At 41.9% G+C, this 17,684-nt stretch overlaps 1 protein-coding gene across 2 annotated transcripts; it reads right to left on the bottom strand.

The window, feature by feature from the left end:
- Nucleotides 1-1,380: 1,380 nt before the first annotated feature.
- On the bottom strand, nucleotides 1,381-12,281 carry RBX1 (ring-box 1). Of its 2 annotated transcripts, XM_083859505.1 has the most exons (5): nucleotides 12,149-12,281; nucleotides 9,760-9,838; nucleotides 4,147-4,217; nucleotides 2,858-2,943; nucleotides 1,381-1,552 (listed from the first exon to the last, which is right to left on the bottom strand). In XM_083859505.1, exons 1-5 carry the CDS (start codon nucleotides 12,224-12,226, stop codon nucleotides 1,540-1,542), a joined length of 327 nt encoding a protein of 108 aa, XP_083715631.1. In that variant the 5' UTR covers nucleotides 12,227-12,281; the 3' UTR covers nucleotides 1,381-1,539. The 2 variants fall into 2 exon arrangements, with proteins under 2 accessions (XP_083715631.1, XP_083715630.1); XM_083859504.1 differs by lacking the exons at nucleotides 1,381-1,552; nucleotides 2,858-2,943 and adding an exon at nucleotides 2,954-3,535.
- Nucleotides 12,282-17,684: the final 5,403 nt, after the last annotated feature.

Raw genomic sequence — 17,684 nt, 5'->3', positions numbered from 1 at the left:
AAACCAGGGATACCTGACATTTCACTCATCTCAACAGGACATTAAATAGGAGTTCAAATTTCAGGGAATGGCATTGAACCTGGATACCCTGTTGCCTGGATGAGTATTTTGACCACTGTTGAGACTATCTTCCCCCTCCTCTTCTCTTCCCTTCCTGCCTCCATCACCAAAACTACCTGGCAAATTCAGGATGAGCTTTCTACCAAGAAACATGGTAAATAAACTGTCTAGCTATAAACTCTCCTAGTCCTACTTGTTCCTGTTTTCTTCTTAAGGGTGGAAAACAGCAAGCCATATAGTTTCAGAGCAATGACACCAACTGATAAGATAATCTTGACATTTGCTTGCTGCAGATTAGAGAAAGCCCCAGCAATTACTGAAAAACCTGCAAGTTTTGGTTCTGTCAATGGTCATCTTTATCTGCTATCAGTACAGTACACTAATGTTTAACATCAGCTATCAAATTTCCCATCCTCAGTAACTAGCAAAAAAATGACATCCAAAGATGGCATCATGAATAGCCAATGACAGAAATCTACCACTGCTGATATAAAGAGACAGCCTTTTGTAGCAGGAATAATTTCTTGGATGCTGTTTCAGTTCCCAGCATCTGCTGAGGCTGTTGACAGAGGGCAAAATTTGATGCAGTGAGCAGGATACCAGGCCATTTGGCAGGAGACACCAAAGAGAATATCATGTAGTTTTCAAAGGAATGATTTTTGGCCAGTTGGACTTGAACTGGGGAAAATACCACTAGAAAGCCAATCAAGAATTGGTTTGCTTATATACTGCTTACTTTTAGCTTTCTAGCCAATCTAGCACACGAATTTCCTAGTTTACTTTCACTCAACACATGAAATAGTGTTCATGAACACTATTGCTTTACGTTGTTTATAATTGCTTTATGAACACTGACAAAAAGTGACATCCCATTTCTGTTCCCCAAAACTAAACAGTTGGAACTGGGAAGTTAGTGAAAATTTCCTCTGCAGGGAAAGTGGTAAACTCAAGAGCAGAAGTGAGAGGATAGTTTCTAATGATGACACAACCCCTAATTGTATAGATCATCATTTCAACTCTGCTGTAATAAAGCATGTCTACACAAAAAACTATTTGCATAAACTACTCTTATCCAGGCCAAGTCCTGCACCCACTGCACTACACAACAGAGTTTAATACCGACCTCAGTGAGCCAAAGGTGTGGTTCTCAGCTGTGTGGGAGTAGGACCAAACTCACTGTCAAAAGCCTGGCACAGCAAAAAAGGAAAACTGCCCAGCTAAAGAGTTAAGCTTAGCTTAAGTTCCCAGTCTGCAGATAATTCTCCTCCTCCCTCATGCTCCGACTGCCTGCTCCTGAAGACAAAACAAAAAACTTTGACAGAAGTTTCAGCAAGACTTTATTCAATGGTATACAATAGGAAGAAATTAGCATGAAAGAAGAATCATATATATTACTGACTTTCCAAGTCACTAAAACAAACCTATAGTGACAAGAACAACTGAGTTTGATGACATAACAAGAAGCGTGTGACCATCTCTCTAGTGTCCATACCTGTAAATAGATAATATGTTATACTTTTTTAAAAATTACAATTCATAGGAGTGCTGGTTTGGGTGGATTTATTTTCATTCTATCACAGTATAATTAACATGTAAATGGGATGAAGGTGAAACGCTGTTAAGGAAATCTTAGGAAGTTCTCCACATTTCACTTTCCCTAAAAGTCTACCCAGACACCAGTTAGAAGAGAGCCTGAACAATCCACAACACATGTGCAAGAGATCTCAGTACTAGTTACCTTTTGCCCTGAATCCCACTTCAAATATATCCGGCATGAAACAAGGCCAAAGCTTGTCACAGCCCCAGAAGTAACACTGAGCACGCATCAAAAGATATTAATTCATGTCTCTGTTTCTCATCATGCTACCCATGCAATATGAAGTGATTAGCCAGGCAACATGGACTCAGTTTTCATTGTGTGTTCAGGAAAACATCTTAATATTAAAACTGTGGTAATTCAGTTGTCATGTCAATGATGATTTGCACAACTGACTGTGTACCAGAGCCGAAACACAATCCTCAAGTTATAATACCTGTTTTGCTTTGTTTCAGTCTGGACTCTGACTGGAATTTTTTTTTTTCAAGTGGGTGAGGAGAGGAACAATCCACAGTTAAGAAAAGATTACCAGATCAAAGGTGCAGAATGAAGCAAGTGATAGGCAAACTTCCTAACTATTCTCAATGGACAATTACCTCTCAAAAGATGATTCTCCCTCAAAAACCCATTATTGAATCTCCTACTACTATTCTTAACATGAGAATTTAAAAAAAAATTAAATAAAACAAACAATACAGTAATTATAAATAAATGGGACAAAGCTGCAGGAATGGCTACATGGACACTTGATTTCCAAATGCAAGGAATCAGCTGTATTAATCTCTGAGGCTACCAGAGTTATAAAATAAATCATCCAGATAACAGGGGGATCCAATAAGATGCCTGGCACCTCGGCAGAAACATGTTGGAACCCAAGCAGCTGAATTCAGGTCATCCTCTAAACCCAAATTGCTCATGCAGCAGCACAGTATTCACCTGAGACTCCACTTCTAGCTAATTCCATTTCTCTCCTGCTCCCCATTCTTTAGAGAGAATGTCAGTAGAAATCACTACTTTTTAACAGCTCCCACAGACCCACAGCTGTTTGGACTTCCTTCAGAGCTCACTTAGAACTATCTGACTAAGGAAAGAAGCCCTCTGAACAGCAACTATGCCCTCAGACACACCAATCTGATACTGATAACTTATATTTACAAGACAAATGGACTTTTCATCTTGAAATCTGTGCAGGATACGTACTTTTGGAACTCCCATTCCCTGTTGTCCAGTGGACATACTTGGCGAGTTTTGAGCCAGCGAGAGATGCAGTGGAAGTGGAAAGCATGCTGGAAGACAAAGTTCAGATCACATAATTTCAGAATGTATGAATGCATCTCAGTGTGAAAACTACCACTGAAAGTGTCACAGTAAGAAGAAAGTAGCAAGAGTTTGCAAGCAAAAGTGGGGACAGCTGATTAATTAGCTGATAAATCATGGAATTTTCAGAGAGGAGGAAACATTAGTGAAACAGCACCAGGGAGCCTGTTCCACAGTGCATGCAGTGGCAACCGACTGGCTTCTGATGAAGGAGAGAGTGAAGAGCTTAGCAGCTGCTAAAATTGGCAGAGCAGATGCTGATAAGAAGCATAATCAGAAAGAAAATAGAGGATTTCAGAGTGAGTAGCAGGGATAATATGAATGTGTACATGCTGAAGGAATCTTTCTGTCAGTTTGCAGGAGAGACCAGAGCCTGAATAAAAAGGAATTTGCAAAATTAGGAAGAAAAAAAAAATCTCATTTATGTGTTTAATAAGGGCATTCTTTCTCTTACCCCATACAGCTACTTAAAACCAAGGTTCCACTTGTGGTGACTCTCACACACAACATAATTTTGACACTAGAATATCGTGACATGGTTAAAAATTTTGCTCTTGTCCTCTGCAAACAGAATCGCAACATTTATAGTCCTGTTTCAGTATTATCACATTGTAACTCAATCCCATAGCACAGTAAAGAAGGGACTGAGGATCAGGAAGTTGTTCCACTGCGAAATAGTTTATTTTTCAACTCAGGCCCGCTAGTGAGGTATTCAAGTTTGGAGTTCACATGCTAGTGAGACCAATTGATTTGATCTTCCCCCAAAACTAGAAACAAATCATCTGGTTACCCTAGACTGACTCATTGAATCACCCTGCACACAGACAAATCAACCAGGCTGACATCCAAGTAATCCTATTACTGGGGGAAAGGGAAAGGAAAAGGTATAACTCTTAGGCAAGCCATGATCAGGAAAATCATGCTCAGAATGAAAGATCTACTATTCCTTTAAAAAAATAATTATGGCTTATCTTCCTCCCTTTGCTTCTGTGTCTTATTACATCTCTCCATCTTTCATTTTCTTCTCTCTCTCCTTTCTACATTCTAGTAAACATAAGGACTTTAAAATTCCTATTTCTGTGATTATGTGAAACATGCTACAGAACTCATTCTGTCCCACGTCTTCAGAAAAGGAGGAGAGCATAACCCCACACAATGAAAGTTTTCCTTACATTGCAGACGCCCCATGCAACTGTGCACTCCTCAGAGGTAGCCGATGCTTGGTTGGCTTGACATTCTATGCCTGTGAAAACAAAGATCGAACAAATATACACAGGAGTTGAAGATGTATATGCAACACTAACTGGTAGATTCCTTCCTAATAGCAAATGTAGGCAGGGGAGGAGGAACTCTTTTGTGGTATTTAACACACCAGAAAGTATCAAGAGCTATGGTTTAATGTGTACTATTTTTCCAAAGTATCATATCAAAACATACTTCATCCTGATTTCCTCCTTCCTCTACTATTTTAGTCTCCCAAAGTTCCAGAGGGCAAGAGTACATAGCTTATCTGATGGCAGCATGTGTCTGCTTCCCAAATTTCAAGGATGAATATTTTTATTTTTTCCTCTTGTGTTCACAGAGATGTCTTTTGATGAGTTGACAGGAAATAAACTTAAGTTTAATTACTGTACTTAAATTTCTTACCCAGGTTTCTCTCAATACAAATTCTTTTATGTTCCTGTCAGACATTATGTACTTCATTTGCAAATTAATTTGCTCATGTAATGCTGGAGTTTGTCTGTCTTTATTTTATAGTCCTGTGATAGGTAAGTACATCCCAAAAATCCACAATAGGAAATACAGTATGGTTTGGACTTTTTATACCTTGGAGCTGAGTACCCAGGAGGATCCCCAACCTTAACTATTTATGAGTTTGGGTTATGTTTTGGGCTTTTGTGTCAGATGGCACAGATGAAGGAGATGAAAAACAGCGAGGAAAGAAGAACAACACTGAGAAAATAAATCCTACAAGCTAGTTCTCCATTCTAAGACCTGAACAATTCACTTCTGCTCCAGCTCAAGAGGAAACTTCAGGGGAAAAAAAGGTATTTTCAACAACTCCTCCATCAGCAGCACAAACCTATAACACTAACATTTTACTTCTTGCTAAAGGATGCCTTCTTTAAGAGTCAAGCCCAAATGATTTAAAAAGACTTGCTGATAAATTATCAGCTTAGAACTCAATACATGGGCTTGCTGCTTTCTTGTTTTGCAGATTTTTTTTTCCTGGCAAAGATGTCTGAATGAGCTCCAATTCTCTGTTCACTCTTTGTGTGCTTGAACATAACATGCTTAGAGGAAAAGGAATTTGATTCACCAATTAAAGATTCGAAAACTTTCAAATCTCACAGGTTTGGCTGAAAAATGTGATCTCTATTTGTTCTGCTCCATTTGTCCTTTTCTCCATTTATCACACTTTTCAGGCACGGAGGTGCACAAAATAAAAGAAAGGCCCATTTTTTCTGAGATGAAAGAGATGTCAATTAACCTTGGTCATGAGGAACTACTCAAGACTGATGTCTAAAGAAACTCAGTAGCAACAGCTGTTCTGCAAGATTTGAGTGAATCTGTATTTATCATACGGTTTGCATCAAAGATGTGATATACCGCAACAGGAAGTCCAAAGCTCAATCCCTTGCCTGTCTATAGAAGAAAACAAAATCCAGTACTTCTGAAAGGTCTGAAGTCTTAATTCCAGAATCCCTCAATACATACAGCAATAAAACTAAATCTGATTAAGAATATGGAAGATGCTCAAGACCCTTGAAGAACTTCAATTACTTTGGATACTTGTATAAAATTCTACATTTGAGATCATTGCAACAACAATCTTACTGTTACTGTAGTAGAGACTCAAGGTCATGGGGCATAGTATATTAACTTTCAAATATCTGGCCAGAGTGACAGATAATGGTGAGAAGATGAGTAGTAGGAAAACATGAGGAAATTCATCCGAAGGGAGAAAAGTCAAAGAGTAAGCAAAATTTAACTCAGAAAGCCTCTGTTGAAAGCAAGGAAAATATTCCAGAGCACACAATATATTTATTTTGTTTCTTCTCTTTCCCTGCTGCAAACAAAGTATTGGGCATATTAGACATGAAGTCTATCAGTCCCTTTTTAATGTCATTTTGTCTTCTTCTTCTTATTATTATTATTATTCCTCTCTAAGAGGCCCTAACATTAGAGCTGCATGGACGCAATTTTTAATTTTTCAGGATTTAAAAGGACTCTGTATTTTGCCTGGGAGTGAGAGGGAAGAAAGATGGTTTAGGTAAGGAAAAGAAGCAGCATTGACATTCATTTCAGTGTTACTCGAACTTTCACTGACAAACCTAATTTTTCACTGATAGTCTAAAGCATGACAGTCCCAAAAGTTTAAGAGGACAGACAAACTTTTGTGGAAGTGGTTGAGGAGGAGTTCTCTGGTGGTGGTGGAATGCCCTTCCAATAAGACACCCAGGTTAAGCTCCCTCATCAAACATGCTGGAGACCACTGCTAGCACTGCTGCCTTTGGCTGCCAAAAAAAGGGCCTCCAAAAAGCTGAAGCACTTTCTGGTCTCCTACTTGCTTCATTTCAGAAAAGAAGAATATATCAACAAATAAAAAACAAATAAAACACACGGACAATCTCCATCCTAGAATGAAAGCTGATGATCCTGGCTCTGGAAAGAAAGAGAAGCTATCTACCATCTGCTGACCCAAAAGAAGCCGTAAAAGTCAGATAGTAGGAGGTACTGGACGAATACTGAATGACTCTTCCGTTGCCTTGCTTTTGACAGAGTATCTGTAGGTGAGGACAGAAAGCTACAGCTAAAACCTGAAATAACTGTAAATAATTGTGAAAGATGCAATAGAAGCATTTCAACTCAGGGAGTTGCAGAAATGCATCTTATATGGCAGCTTCTGAATCTTGACTTTGTAAGAACCAGCCCACTTCCTATGCATTTGCTATTACAGAAATCACCTGTGTATTTACACAACAAGAAATAAATCCAAACCAAATCAATCTAATAAACATCTTCAGATTCTTTTCTGGATTCTATGAAACATATCTATCTTTGTGAAGCCGGATTCACGGTACTTGGCATGTTACCATCAAAGCATGGGGACAGTATTTTGATGACACGTTACACAGTTCAAAGCTATACTGGTCATTTTACTACAATAAGGCATTACATATGTTAGACCAGAAGATAATCCAATATACTAAACACACTGTTAACACTCCCTAACTTACCATGTTGCAGTGACAGCACCAGAGAGCAAGCCTTTGAAGTACGACTAAAGTAAAATCTAAAGAGAACCTGGGTCTTTCCAGAGAAGAATGAAATCAAAATACTGAAAATCTACTCATTCCTTCTGTACACTGAATACAAACCAAACTGAGGACAAGGGATATCCTTTGAATCACATTATTACCAAGCCATAAGGCACATGCATGGGGAGAACTGCACAACACCTTAACACTGACGCCTGACTTCACAGCATTAATAAACTTTCATTACCATGACTGGCATTACTTATCATTCTTCTAGTGTTTCCCCATTCTAGGTTTCTCTTCGTTGCTAGGAGTGATATATTTTATCAAATAGAATCTTGTGTCGTTCTTTCCTGCACATTCTATTAATTTTTTCTCAATTTGCCATCACTTCACATCTTATGTTTGAAAATCTAATTAAAGAGTTTTTTAACAACATTAATGGTCTGTAACAAGGAAGTAAGCAAATCCAGGGCCAACACTGATCTCGGAATACCAATTTAGATATCCTTTCTACTCTGTATGCTGTCAATTTTAGTCCATCATTTGCAGTCCAGGCTACTCATAACATTGCTCATACAATATAATAACATGTTATGCTTGAGCAACTCAAAAAAGAAAAAATAATTACCAGTGCCTTTTTCCTTTACTGTTTTTCCTAATCTACCTATATACTCTCAACCCACCCACATATTGGTAGGACTTTTAAAAATATTTTAAGAACTGATAAACAAAATTTACTACTGAAAAATAGTATTTGTCCATTCTCCTTCCAGCTCCTCCACACCTCTTCTTCATCCCATGTGTCCTATTTGCTATTTATTAAAAAAAAAACAAAAATGCAAATATATGAGACTATATTTGGTCACAGAAGGTACAATTAATTTTGAGGCAGATTGATAGAATGAAACACACTGGCATCTCCTGTCTTAAAATACATTCCTCTTACCATGAGAAATTATCTTGAATTACAGGATTTTATGCATTTATTCTATACATTTGTAAATTCTGTAAATGTAACTTATATTCTAATAAATTTTTGAAATTCCAGTTGCCTGTCAGCAAAATGCTTTCCTCTCTAATATATTATAAACCTGAGAGACTAAGTAGCAGTCCAGTGTCCACCTTCTTCTGAAACTTCTTTCCAAGATTATACAGGTTAGAGACACTAAAAAAGGAAATTTTTACATCAAAGGACCTCAACATATTTCATAATCCCTGTTCTTTTTAGTGTTATCACTCCCTGTCTAATAACCAAGACTTAACTGAAGCATGGATAGGCAGTAGCTGGCTCAAAATACAAACATATCTGTTCCCAAGAAGAGAAGTGAACCTGGCTTAACCCATTTTCAGACCAGTGTGTTATGGTGTGTTTTCTCTTTATTAAAAAAAATACCAAACAACAAAACCAAAACAAAACAACGAAAAAACCCACCCCCAAATAAAGCTTCTGAAAGTAATTTTGTAATTATTATTTAAACATGAAGTAAAATCAGGTGCATCCCTCAGTAGCTGTTCCTATAAACCTGAAGTCTCATTTTTCTGAAGTGTTTTACTTCCATACAGTCATATTATTGACAGGAGATTGCCAATAGTAATGGTTCCAATGGTGACCACATAAAACCAAAGTGCAACCTATTCCAATGGGAATAGGACAGGCCATGCCCAGGCACTAGGCTTTTTTTGAGGGGTTTCACCAGCCTCACATTTTAGGAATAGAGGCAGATGTCTATCTGGAGTATGTTAAAAGGCCTTCTGTCCCTCATGATTGAAGCAACATTAACAGTTACGGTGCCAACAGTACTTTTTCATTTTTGAGGAGGAAAAAAAAAAGGGTTTGTACTCATTACCAATACTCAAGGGACTGAAAACAGCGACATCATGCATACAGACCTATTTCATGATAGAAGTGAACCATCAGGATTATACAGCATAAAAACAAACCAATACCAGCAATGAATGCCTTTTTATTTTGGCATTTGATCATTCGCCTTTGTAAGTGAGTAAGTACTAAGTACTAAGTTGGTTAGGCAAAGTAGGTTTTACAGAATGAGGAGTCAAATTAATTTGCTGGTCCATGCCTTTCCTTGCCACAGACACAGAGAGTGTTACACGACTTTGTCTTAATGAGTATAATTGAGAAGTTGACACTCGTAGCAACCTCCCCAACTCTGAAATATAATACCTCTTTTTGTAAACAATACCTGTCAACCCTGAATAATTTCAGCTCCTCTTTATTATTTCTCCTTTTCTTCTTTGTTCCATTCAAAATACATTCAGCAGGATCATGTCTGTTGATCTGGCATCAAGTGATCCTACCCTTTACAAGAAAAGGGTAAGGGAGAAGCAGTATGGTGACAAAGGTCACCAAAATAGATTATGAGACTTCAGCATTACATAAAATAGCGATTAGCAGAAGAGTTAGTTAGTAACTGAAAACTTTACTGAATTATATCCTCAGCTGGGGTAATTTCAGCTGTTTATCACACACAAGTCCAAACTGTGTTCCCTCCATTTACTTACATAGATCCATAATGTGGTTTCTGCAAATGGCACAGTTATCAACCACAATGTCCCATGCCCACAGAGCTACGGCATTCCACTGGAGGGGGAAAAAGAAAAACATAGTTTTGATTCAATTTACAGTGGACAGAAATCATCCCTATTCTTCAAGATCCCATGTATTTTTGAAATAGAAAAGCTGGGATATTTAAGAAAAACCAAATCTTAGAAGTCCAGACTAATTCTTCATCATGAGTTCAGGTTACTAGGAAGCAGTGGTACATTCCCTTTCACAAACCTCCCACACAGAATGTCTCTTGCCCACTTCAAAAACAAGGTAACTCCCACAGTCCCAAACCACTCCCCCTCCTTCTTTTTTCTTGTGAAACAAATGCAAACATTTGGATTTCTATTCAAGATCCAATGGCAAGGATGCAGCTTATGCCAAATCCTCAATTCTGAAGGAAAGGACAGTCCCTTGGAAAAAAAACAATTCAGATGCCATTTTTGTTAAGAGGAATTCCCATTATTTGCGGCAGTTCTTCTAGTAATCACCCTTCAGAGTAGTTGGGGTCAAGAACTAAATCTCTAATGCTACTCTCCACTGAATCCTGAATAATATTCCCTACAAAAGGTTAATAAGCAACAACCAATCAGCAAGGCTGGATATAAAAATTTCAAAGTACTACCAAATCAACCTTTCAAAGACTTACTTTATACACATAAAAAAGTAATAGCACTGTCCTCTGCTACTTCAGGGGAAGGGTTTGAGCACTTTAGGGCAAGCTATGCAGAAAAACATGGTACCTTTTTATTCCTCCAGACAAAACCCATCAGGTCTTTTGTAAACTTATTAAATAAATGGGCCTGCCTTCAACATCCAAAGCAATCCAAAATATTGTACTGGTAATGAGGATAATTTTCATTTACTACTTAAGCAGTATAGATTTTTTTTTCCCCTTACATTTTTTTTCAGTATATATTTGCATTGACTGTACTATAGTAAATCTTCTTTACTGTGTTCCATTTCCATCTCAATGTTTTCATTGCTTTCCCTCAGTTTGGGACACTAAAGGAGGAAAGGCGACTTCCAAGTATTGACAGGCAGTATTGGACTTTGATAAGCTCTTCAATTTTTCATTCGTACTGATATAAAAAAGTATTCACAATACTACTAGATCTTTTAGGACATGCACCAGTAGTGATCTCATTTTTTTCCCAATCTTCCAACTTCAAGTCTAGCTGGCCTTCTGGCTGAGGTACTCATCTCTCATGGAATTCACCCACACTTCAAGGCAGATAAAAGTTTTCAGCACCCTTATCTCTCCCATACACTCCAGTACTTAATCTCTTGTGCCATCATGGTCCACTTTGCTGGCCCACACACCTGTACTGAGCCACACATGCAACAAAAGTCTTGGTACCTTGCTGGGGAGGAGGAATGCCACCGACACATAAATGATGCCACTTCCTACCACTCTCATTATCTGTTCCTATTTCCAAAGGACAAGCAATTATGTCACCCAAACTCTTCCTTCTCCACAGATCCGGGGGTTTCCATCATCACTGATGACAACTGCATTTCAAACAAACTCATCTAACAAGCAGGAATCACTGGAAATGTTTACTGGTATTCAGTCCAGGGGTCACTTTTCCTCAAATTATACCTCAGTACAAGGCCCACATTTGTCCCAGCTTCTCTACACCCTGCTGAAGAGCCTCGAACCATCACCGTGACCCAGCCGCCAAACTGGTGGCACTGGATAGGAGAGCGATATTATGGCTGCTCTGAGTGAGGAGGCAAAGCCAGGGTGGCATAACATTTGCTCACTAACACGTTGTTATGGCTCGATTTAAATAAGAAGGAGAAAAAAAGTCAGCCACAGACATTCGTAGAAAGCATTTTGCGCAGCACATGGGGCAGCCCAGGCGGTTGAGCCACAGAGGACGGGGATGATGGGGAGGCGGAAGCACTCCAGCGCTGCTCGCCGGTCCGAGCTGCCCGGAGGCTCTAGGTACGGAGTAGCCGAGGCCCGTTGGGGCGGCAGCGTCCGAGGGAAGCGAGCGGCGGAGTCCCGACCGGGGCACGTCCCGACCGGGGCGTCTCCCGACCAGCACGGCCCCGCCGGCGCCCCCGCTCCTGCTCCCGGCTCCGCCAGCCGCGCCCGCTGATTGGCCAGCTCCCGCTGCACGTGCGACGGCCCGACCCAGCCATTGGCTAAGACGCACGCCAGGATACCCCACAGGCCTCGCCTCGCCCTTCCTACCGCTCCGGTGCGGAACCGGGCGCCCAGATCGTGAGGGGAGCGGGAAGTTGCCCCCTTCTCCGTCCCGCTCGCCGGCATCAGGCCGGCCCCAGCCCCCTCGTCCCTCCGGAAGCAGCCGCAGGAGCGCGCCGGCAGGGTCTCACTTTCTTCACTTCGAAGCGCTTCTTGCCGGCGCCGCTGTTGGTTCCACTGGGAGTGTCCACATCCATCGCGGCCGCCATTTTGCGTGCGTGAATCGGCCCGTCCGGCTCCGCGCGCGTGCGCGGCAGGGCGGGGCAGAGGGGGTCGGGGGGCGATGGGCGGGGCCACCTCATGGCCGCACTCCGTCTAGCCCCGCCTCCCCCGCGCGCCGTCACGTGAGCGCGGGCACGTGACGCGGCCCTGAGGCGGCAGGCGGGGCGGGGCCGAGGTACCCGTCACTTTGTCACCGGCCGGCCTGCGGGCTCCCCGTGCAGCGTCTGCTAAGGCCTCCTGGCATTTGCCTCCCTGCCGCCTTCCCGTGCGGAGCTTCAGCCCTCAGTAAACTTCTGACTTGTTTTCGCCCATCGCAATTCATGCGTGACGAGGTGGAGCCGGTGGTGTTGCTGCTGTAGCCCTTTTGTTCTCCCGCAGTCCAGGGGTTTTTTTAAAGGAATATGGAATCGCTGGAGACAGGACGCGCACCTTACGGCATGCGATTTGGGCTTACAATAGTTACCATCAACATGGATTCAAAGGTGCTGCCGGAGCTGCCCCAGCCTTGCCTGTCCTGTCGCAAGGACGGACACGACCGGCACGGGAGCTGGTGCTGGGAGCTTCCTCCGACAGCACCTTCCCGGGAAGGTCAGCGGTAGTATTCCCCATGACACGGAAACAGAGCAATACGCTCCCCTGCAGGACAGCTGGAAATTTCACCCAGCTTTGCAGGTCTCTGCAGAGCCTCCCCTTCTAAATCCATTTGTACACTGTGCTGCTCCACGGATGTGAGAACGAGGAGGTTGTAGAAGCACTTTAAGGCCATTCTCTTGCATAGATACAGGCAAGCAATATCTATACTCTACCTCTCATAAGTCCTTGGGCCCAACAGCACTGTTCTGGTCAGGCTCCATTTGTACCTGTCTTTCTGTGTGCATACAGCTTTTTCCTGAGACCCAGGGCTTGCCGGGGTAGGGTGTCTGGCAGTCTCCAAATAGATTTAAACCTAAAGTAGGGACCTGCAGTTAAGAACGAGATGATGCAGTCATTGAATGTATTGGAATAATTTTAATATTTGGATTTGGATTAATATTTGAAACATATGTAACACTTCTGCCTTGATTTATGCACATACCTAAATATTTGCAGTGTTAGTGCCACTGTGAAAGTGGCACAGACAATAAAGGTAAGTTTGAAGAAGAAAGATGCCCTCCTCCATGTAAACACCCTTTGACGTCTCTCATTACCTACTTGGAAAGCTTCCATTTCACTGAACTGCTCCTTCCCCCAGATGCTGCTTGTTATGGGGCATCTCTATTGCTATAAATTGCAGCTGCACAAATGCAGGTTTCTGTCCTGTTGCTCCATATTCAGGACTATTGCAAAGGAGTATTTTGAAAGTGGGAGTTGGGTGCTAGAGAAAATGTACTTTTCACCTTCAAGAAAATAGCTCTTTTCAAAGTAGAATTTGCAAGATTTCTTATTAAAAGAAGCATCAGTTCTATCCCTAATTCCTAAATGTGTCTGGCAATGTCTCCAGTATGACATTTCTCAGTAAGAAACCAGGATATTGATCAAACCTGCAGACTAGAGCATACACATACCAGAGAGATGTTAACATTCATTTTCACTTCAAGTGACTACTGTAGTATAAAATTATAGTCTCCCCACCTCAACCGATGTCACCAGGGGGAGGTGGTTGCCAATGCAGTAAAGCCATGCAGCCAACAATCATGTGGTCTGGGTTTATCTTTCCTTATCTGGCAGCAAAAACATGGTAGCAACACAGATCTCCAGTTAAGTCTTGCTAAAAAGGTGGGAGTGTTTGTAGGAAAAAAAAAAAGATAGCAAACATGGTGCAGAACAGAACACATATCACATATGCATGTTTAATTAATTAATATTTACTGATCTGTGTATGCAGATACATTTTACCAACAAGTGCATTAAGAGATCTCCAGTATACTTTGCAAAGTGAAATTAGTGACAGTATAGTCCTGCAGTTCATAAAAAGGGCTAAACCCTTCTTTGTTTGAAATAATCTCTTTTCTGTTGATTTTAGTGCCATCTCTAATGTCTTTCCTCCTAGTAAAAGTATCTCCTCAGGTCTGTTTTCCCCTCTTAAGGCTATATGCTATAGAGGGCTGTCAGGAGCTGCTGCAGGAAAAAAGGCTGCAGCTTTGAAAGGCATCAGTCTCAAAAGGAGTGTAACACTGTCGTCCAAATTATCAGGGATGCTTTGAAGAATGGATCACTTTTCAAATCTCTGGGACATGCAGGGGAAAAAGAGAAGACTGCCAAATTGAAAAGGCAGGGAGACAGACAGACTAGGTGACATGTGAAAACTACTTGTGAATATGGTTAGTCCCAGTTAAAATGAGACAAACTCTCTCCCAATTGTCAAAGACTGTTCCAAAAGGCAAGGTATCACCAACCTTTCAAAACCAGAAACCAGTGTCTTGGATTTTGGTCACTGCCCTTGTCCTTTACATTAATTCTTTTTGTGGTTTGTTGTTTATTTTTCTGCAGTCACCAACATTATCCTGTGTGGGATTTATCCCTCAAATGCTTCTCTCCTCCATACATGCACTCTTTGAATGTGTGTTCCTTACTGGACTGTTGTAGAACTGCTCCTGGAGGGATGACTGGTTGGCCCAGAGCCCTGGCTCTGCACCTGTACAGGGCCCAGGCAGGAGGCCTGGTGGTGGTCATACTGACACAGCTTGTCCCTCTAGGGCAGAGGGATCCACATGGCAGTAGGAGGATCCCCCAGAACTGAGTTAGAAGGGAAATGCATACAGGAAAGGTGGATTGGCTTCGTCTTCACTGCCTGGGCTGTTTGCATTCTGCTTCCCAGCCCCAGAGATGAGCAGTTATCATGACCAGTCCTCCACTGTGACAGGACCTTTCTGGGGCACTTGGGTCACTTAGGGAAAAAACTGTTCTGAAAGAGAATTGCAGCATTTTCAAACACTCTTCAGAGCAAGTAAAGAGAGTAAAAATGGGCCTTCCAAGACTGCCAGGAGCAAAGCAGGAGAAAAAAAAAAGGGAGGTGGCCCTTTTCTAAGTGCTTACAAACCTCGGTTTTCTCTTGCTTTTCTCTGCTTCACCCTCTCAGTGCTGCCTGCTTAAGGTGTGGTTTCAATGGTGCCCTAAGCAGCATCAAGCAGGAATTACCTGGTATATTGGACTAGTTGCCAGCCAGTGGTTGCCATCCAAGGAGCAAAAATCAGGTGCACTTCATTACTTCTAAAAGAACTGTAGGCCTGACTGGCTGGCTGCCCTCCAGTTGCTGATGCTGGTAAAATTATTTGAGTTGCCTAAGCTGGGATTTCCAGCACCCTTTGCTTTTGAGTGCACAAGCCCATGGAGAACATTCACAAATTACTGTTGGGGAAAAACTGAATCTACAGTTATTCTGTGTTGCCGCAAAACTTTCTCAAAGTTCAAGAAGTAGGCAAACAACCTGCCAACAAAGCTCTGTACAAGGCTCTGTTGCATCTCCAGTTGATTCAGTGTGCTTGACATAGGGAAATTGAATTCAGAGAACAGACCCGAGGGGTAGATTAAGCAATATATCCCATAGATTTCTGGACCAGACTGTGCTTGCTTTCTGCAGAAATCCAAACACCCTACCTCTGTGTATGCTTTCCATGTGATGGTCACCTTATAAACCCCATATAGTGCCCCGTCTTTATAATCCATTATTAAAACCTCAGGAGAGAATGGGAGCCTCCAAAATGGCTAAAAAGAACAGATGAGGTTCTGAGAGAGGAGCAGGCTGTAGCATTTAATGGGATGGTGACTGATTGTTGCTCTTCCTGTCTCCTGACATTTTACCTTAAACTGCTTGATAGCTAAAATAACATGCAACCATTGTGGCAGCCTGCAGGGAAGTGGGTGCTTGCAAAACCCACTATATGTACTGACTCTGCCCAAATTCCTGCAGAGCCTTCCCCACACATGAATAAATAAGCAACTTAGGGCTGTGCCTGCAGGCTCGGCAAATGACACTGTCCCCACAGTGGGCATCTCGGGCCCCATACCATTCCTATCAGCTGCAGCTGATACAGAGGAACACAGTCAGGACAAAGGGATCTCAGTATGTTACCGTGAGATTGCTGGGCTGATTCCATTCCCCTTCAAGAAAGGGCTTGAAGCTATCCTTCCTAGACATGAGCACCCTTGTGTTCCCCATCTTAATTCTTGCTCCCAGCTAAGGAGCTCCATCTCGGAAGGAATCCAACCCCAACCCCACCTTCCTGCCACTCCTTTGCAGTTCTGGGCGTCCAGCTGCATACGCTGATCGCATCTGGCTGTGCTGCCACCTCCCGAGAGAAAGCAGCATCCCCGGCTTCTGCTCAGAGGAAAGGAATCGTTCCACAGCCAGGCTCCCAGCCTGCACGGAGGGCCTGGGGTAAGCCCGGACTCTCCACACTGCCTGCAGCCTGGGGAGGCAAGACGTGGGCCCAAGAGTCTCCAGAACCTCTAGGTCGGCTGCAGCCTGGACAGCTCTGCTACTCAAAAGGCTGAAGAAGCAAGAGGGTGAGACTGCCTACACCAACTGAGAAAAAAAAAAATGTATACACAGGGAAGAGTGAGGGCCTGGAAGAGAGAAACAACGTTTAACCTGAGCTGGGATCCCAATGAAATGTCAGAAACAGGCTAGGATTGTAATTGAGAGAGAGGACAAGCCTTTCAGAGGGTAACTAACAGGAAAGCAGTAGCAAGGGAGTGATAATTGTTAACCTGAATATCCCAGAAGAACTGCATGAGGTGGCAGGAGGCTATGGGATAGTCCAAGTGTAGGAGACTGCACGATCTGAGTATCAGGTCACAGTCTGGATCATTTTCATTGTTCAGATAACGGTTTTCAAAGTGGCTTTTTTCCTTTTAAGGACCATACAAAAAAAACCAAACCAAACCAAACCAAACCAAACCAAAAACAAAAACAAAAACAAAAACAAAACAAAATAAAAAAACCACACCAAAACCAAACCAAACCAACAAACAAACAAAAAAAACCCAACCAACCAACCAAAAAAAACTCAACCACACACCAAATAAACCAAACCAAACCAAAAGCACCAAAAAACCCAAAAAACCCCCTAACAAAACCAAACTAAAAAAAAAAAAAAAAACACCAAAAAAACCCAAAACCCATGTTATGATAATTCAATACAAGTAGTTATATTCATTTACTACTGCATGTAAGCAACACTGGAAGATCTGCCAGGCTACTTAGCTGTAGCCAGGAAAAAGCACAAGAGCAACCAAAGTAGTAACACAAGCTTGCCTACGTATAAATCAATAAACTCCTACTGATTTGGGAAATCCATAAACCTTCAGAAGCAGGAGGGGAGGCAGTTCCAGACTGCTGTGTGGGAGACACTAAAACAGTGTTTACAGATATTCTTATCTACAGTTTTCCCTGACAGTCTTGAACATGGAGAGAGAGTCATACAGAGGGAACAAGCACTAAAATCAGGCAAAAAAAATATTTTA

The sequence above is a fragment of the Zosterops lateralis genome, assembly GCF_965231275.1.
Source record: "Zosterops lateralis genome assembly, chromosome: 4".
Taxonomy (NCBI): domain Eukaryota; kingdom Metazoa; phylum Chordata; class Aves; order Passeriformes; family Zosteropidae; genus Zosterops; species Zosterops lateralis.
Note: the sequence above shows the minus strand (reverse complement) of the source record. Positions and strands in the feature narration are given on the sequence as shown.

What these genes read in the sequence shown, in the direction of transcription:
- RBX1 (XM_083859504.1), bottom strand. Translation starts at nt 12,226, where the DNA reads ATGGCGGCCGCGATGGATGTGGACACTCCCAGTGGAACCAACAGCGGC. An exon ending in AGCGCTTCGAAGTGAAGAAA is followed by an intron (nt 9,839 to 12,148) that starts GTGAGACCCTGC and finishes TTCCCCCTCCAG; the next exon opens with TGGAATGCCGTAGCTCTGTG. An exon ending in AAACCACATTATGGATCTAT is followed by an intron (nt 4,218 to 9,759) that starts GTAAGTAAATGG and finishes TTGTTTTCACAG; the next exon opens with GCATAGAATGTCAAGCCAAC.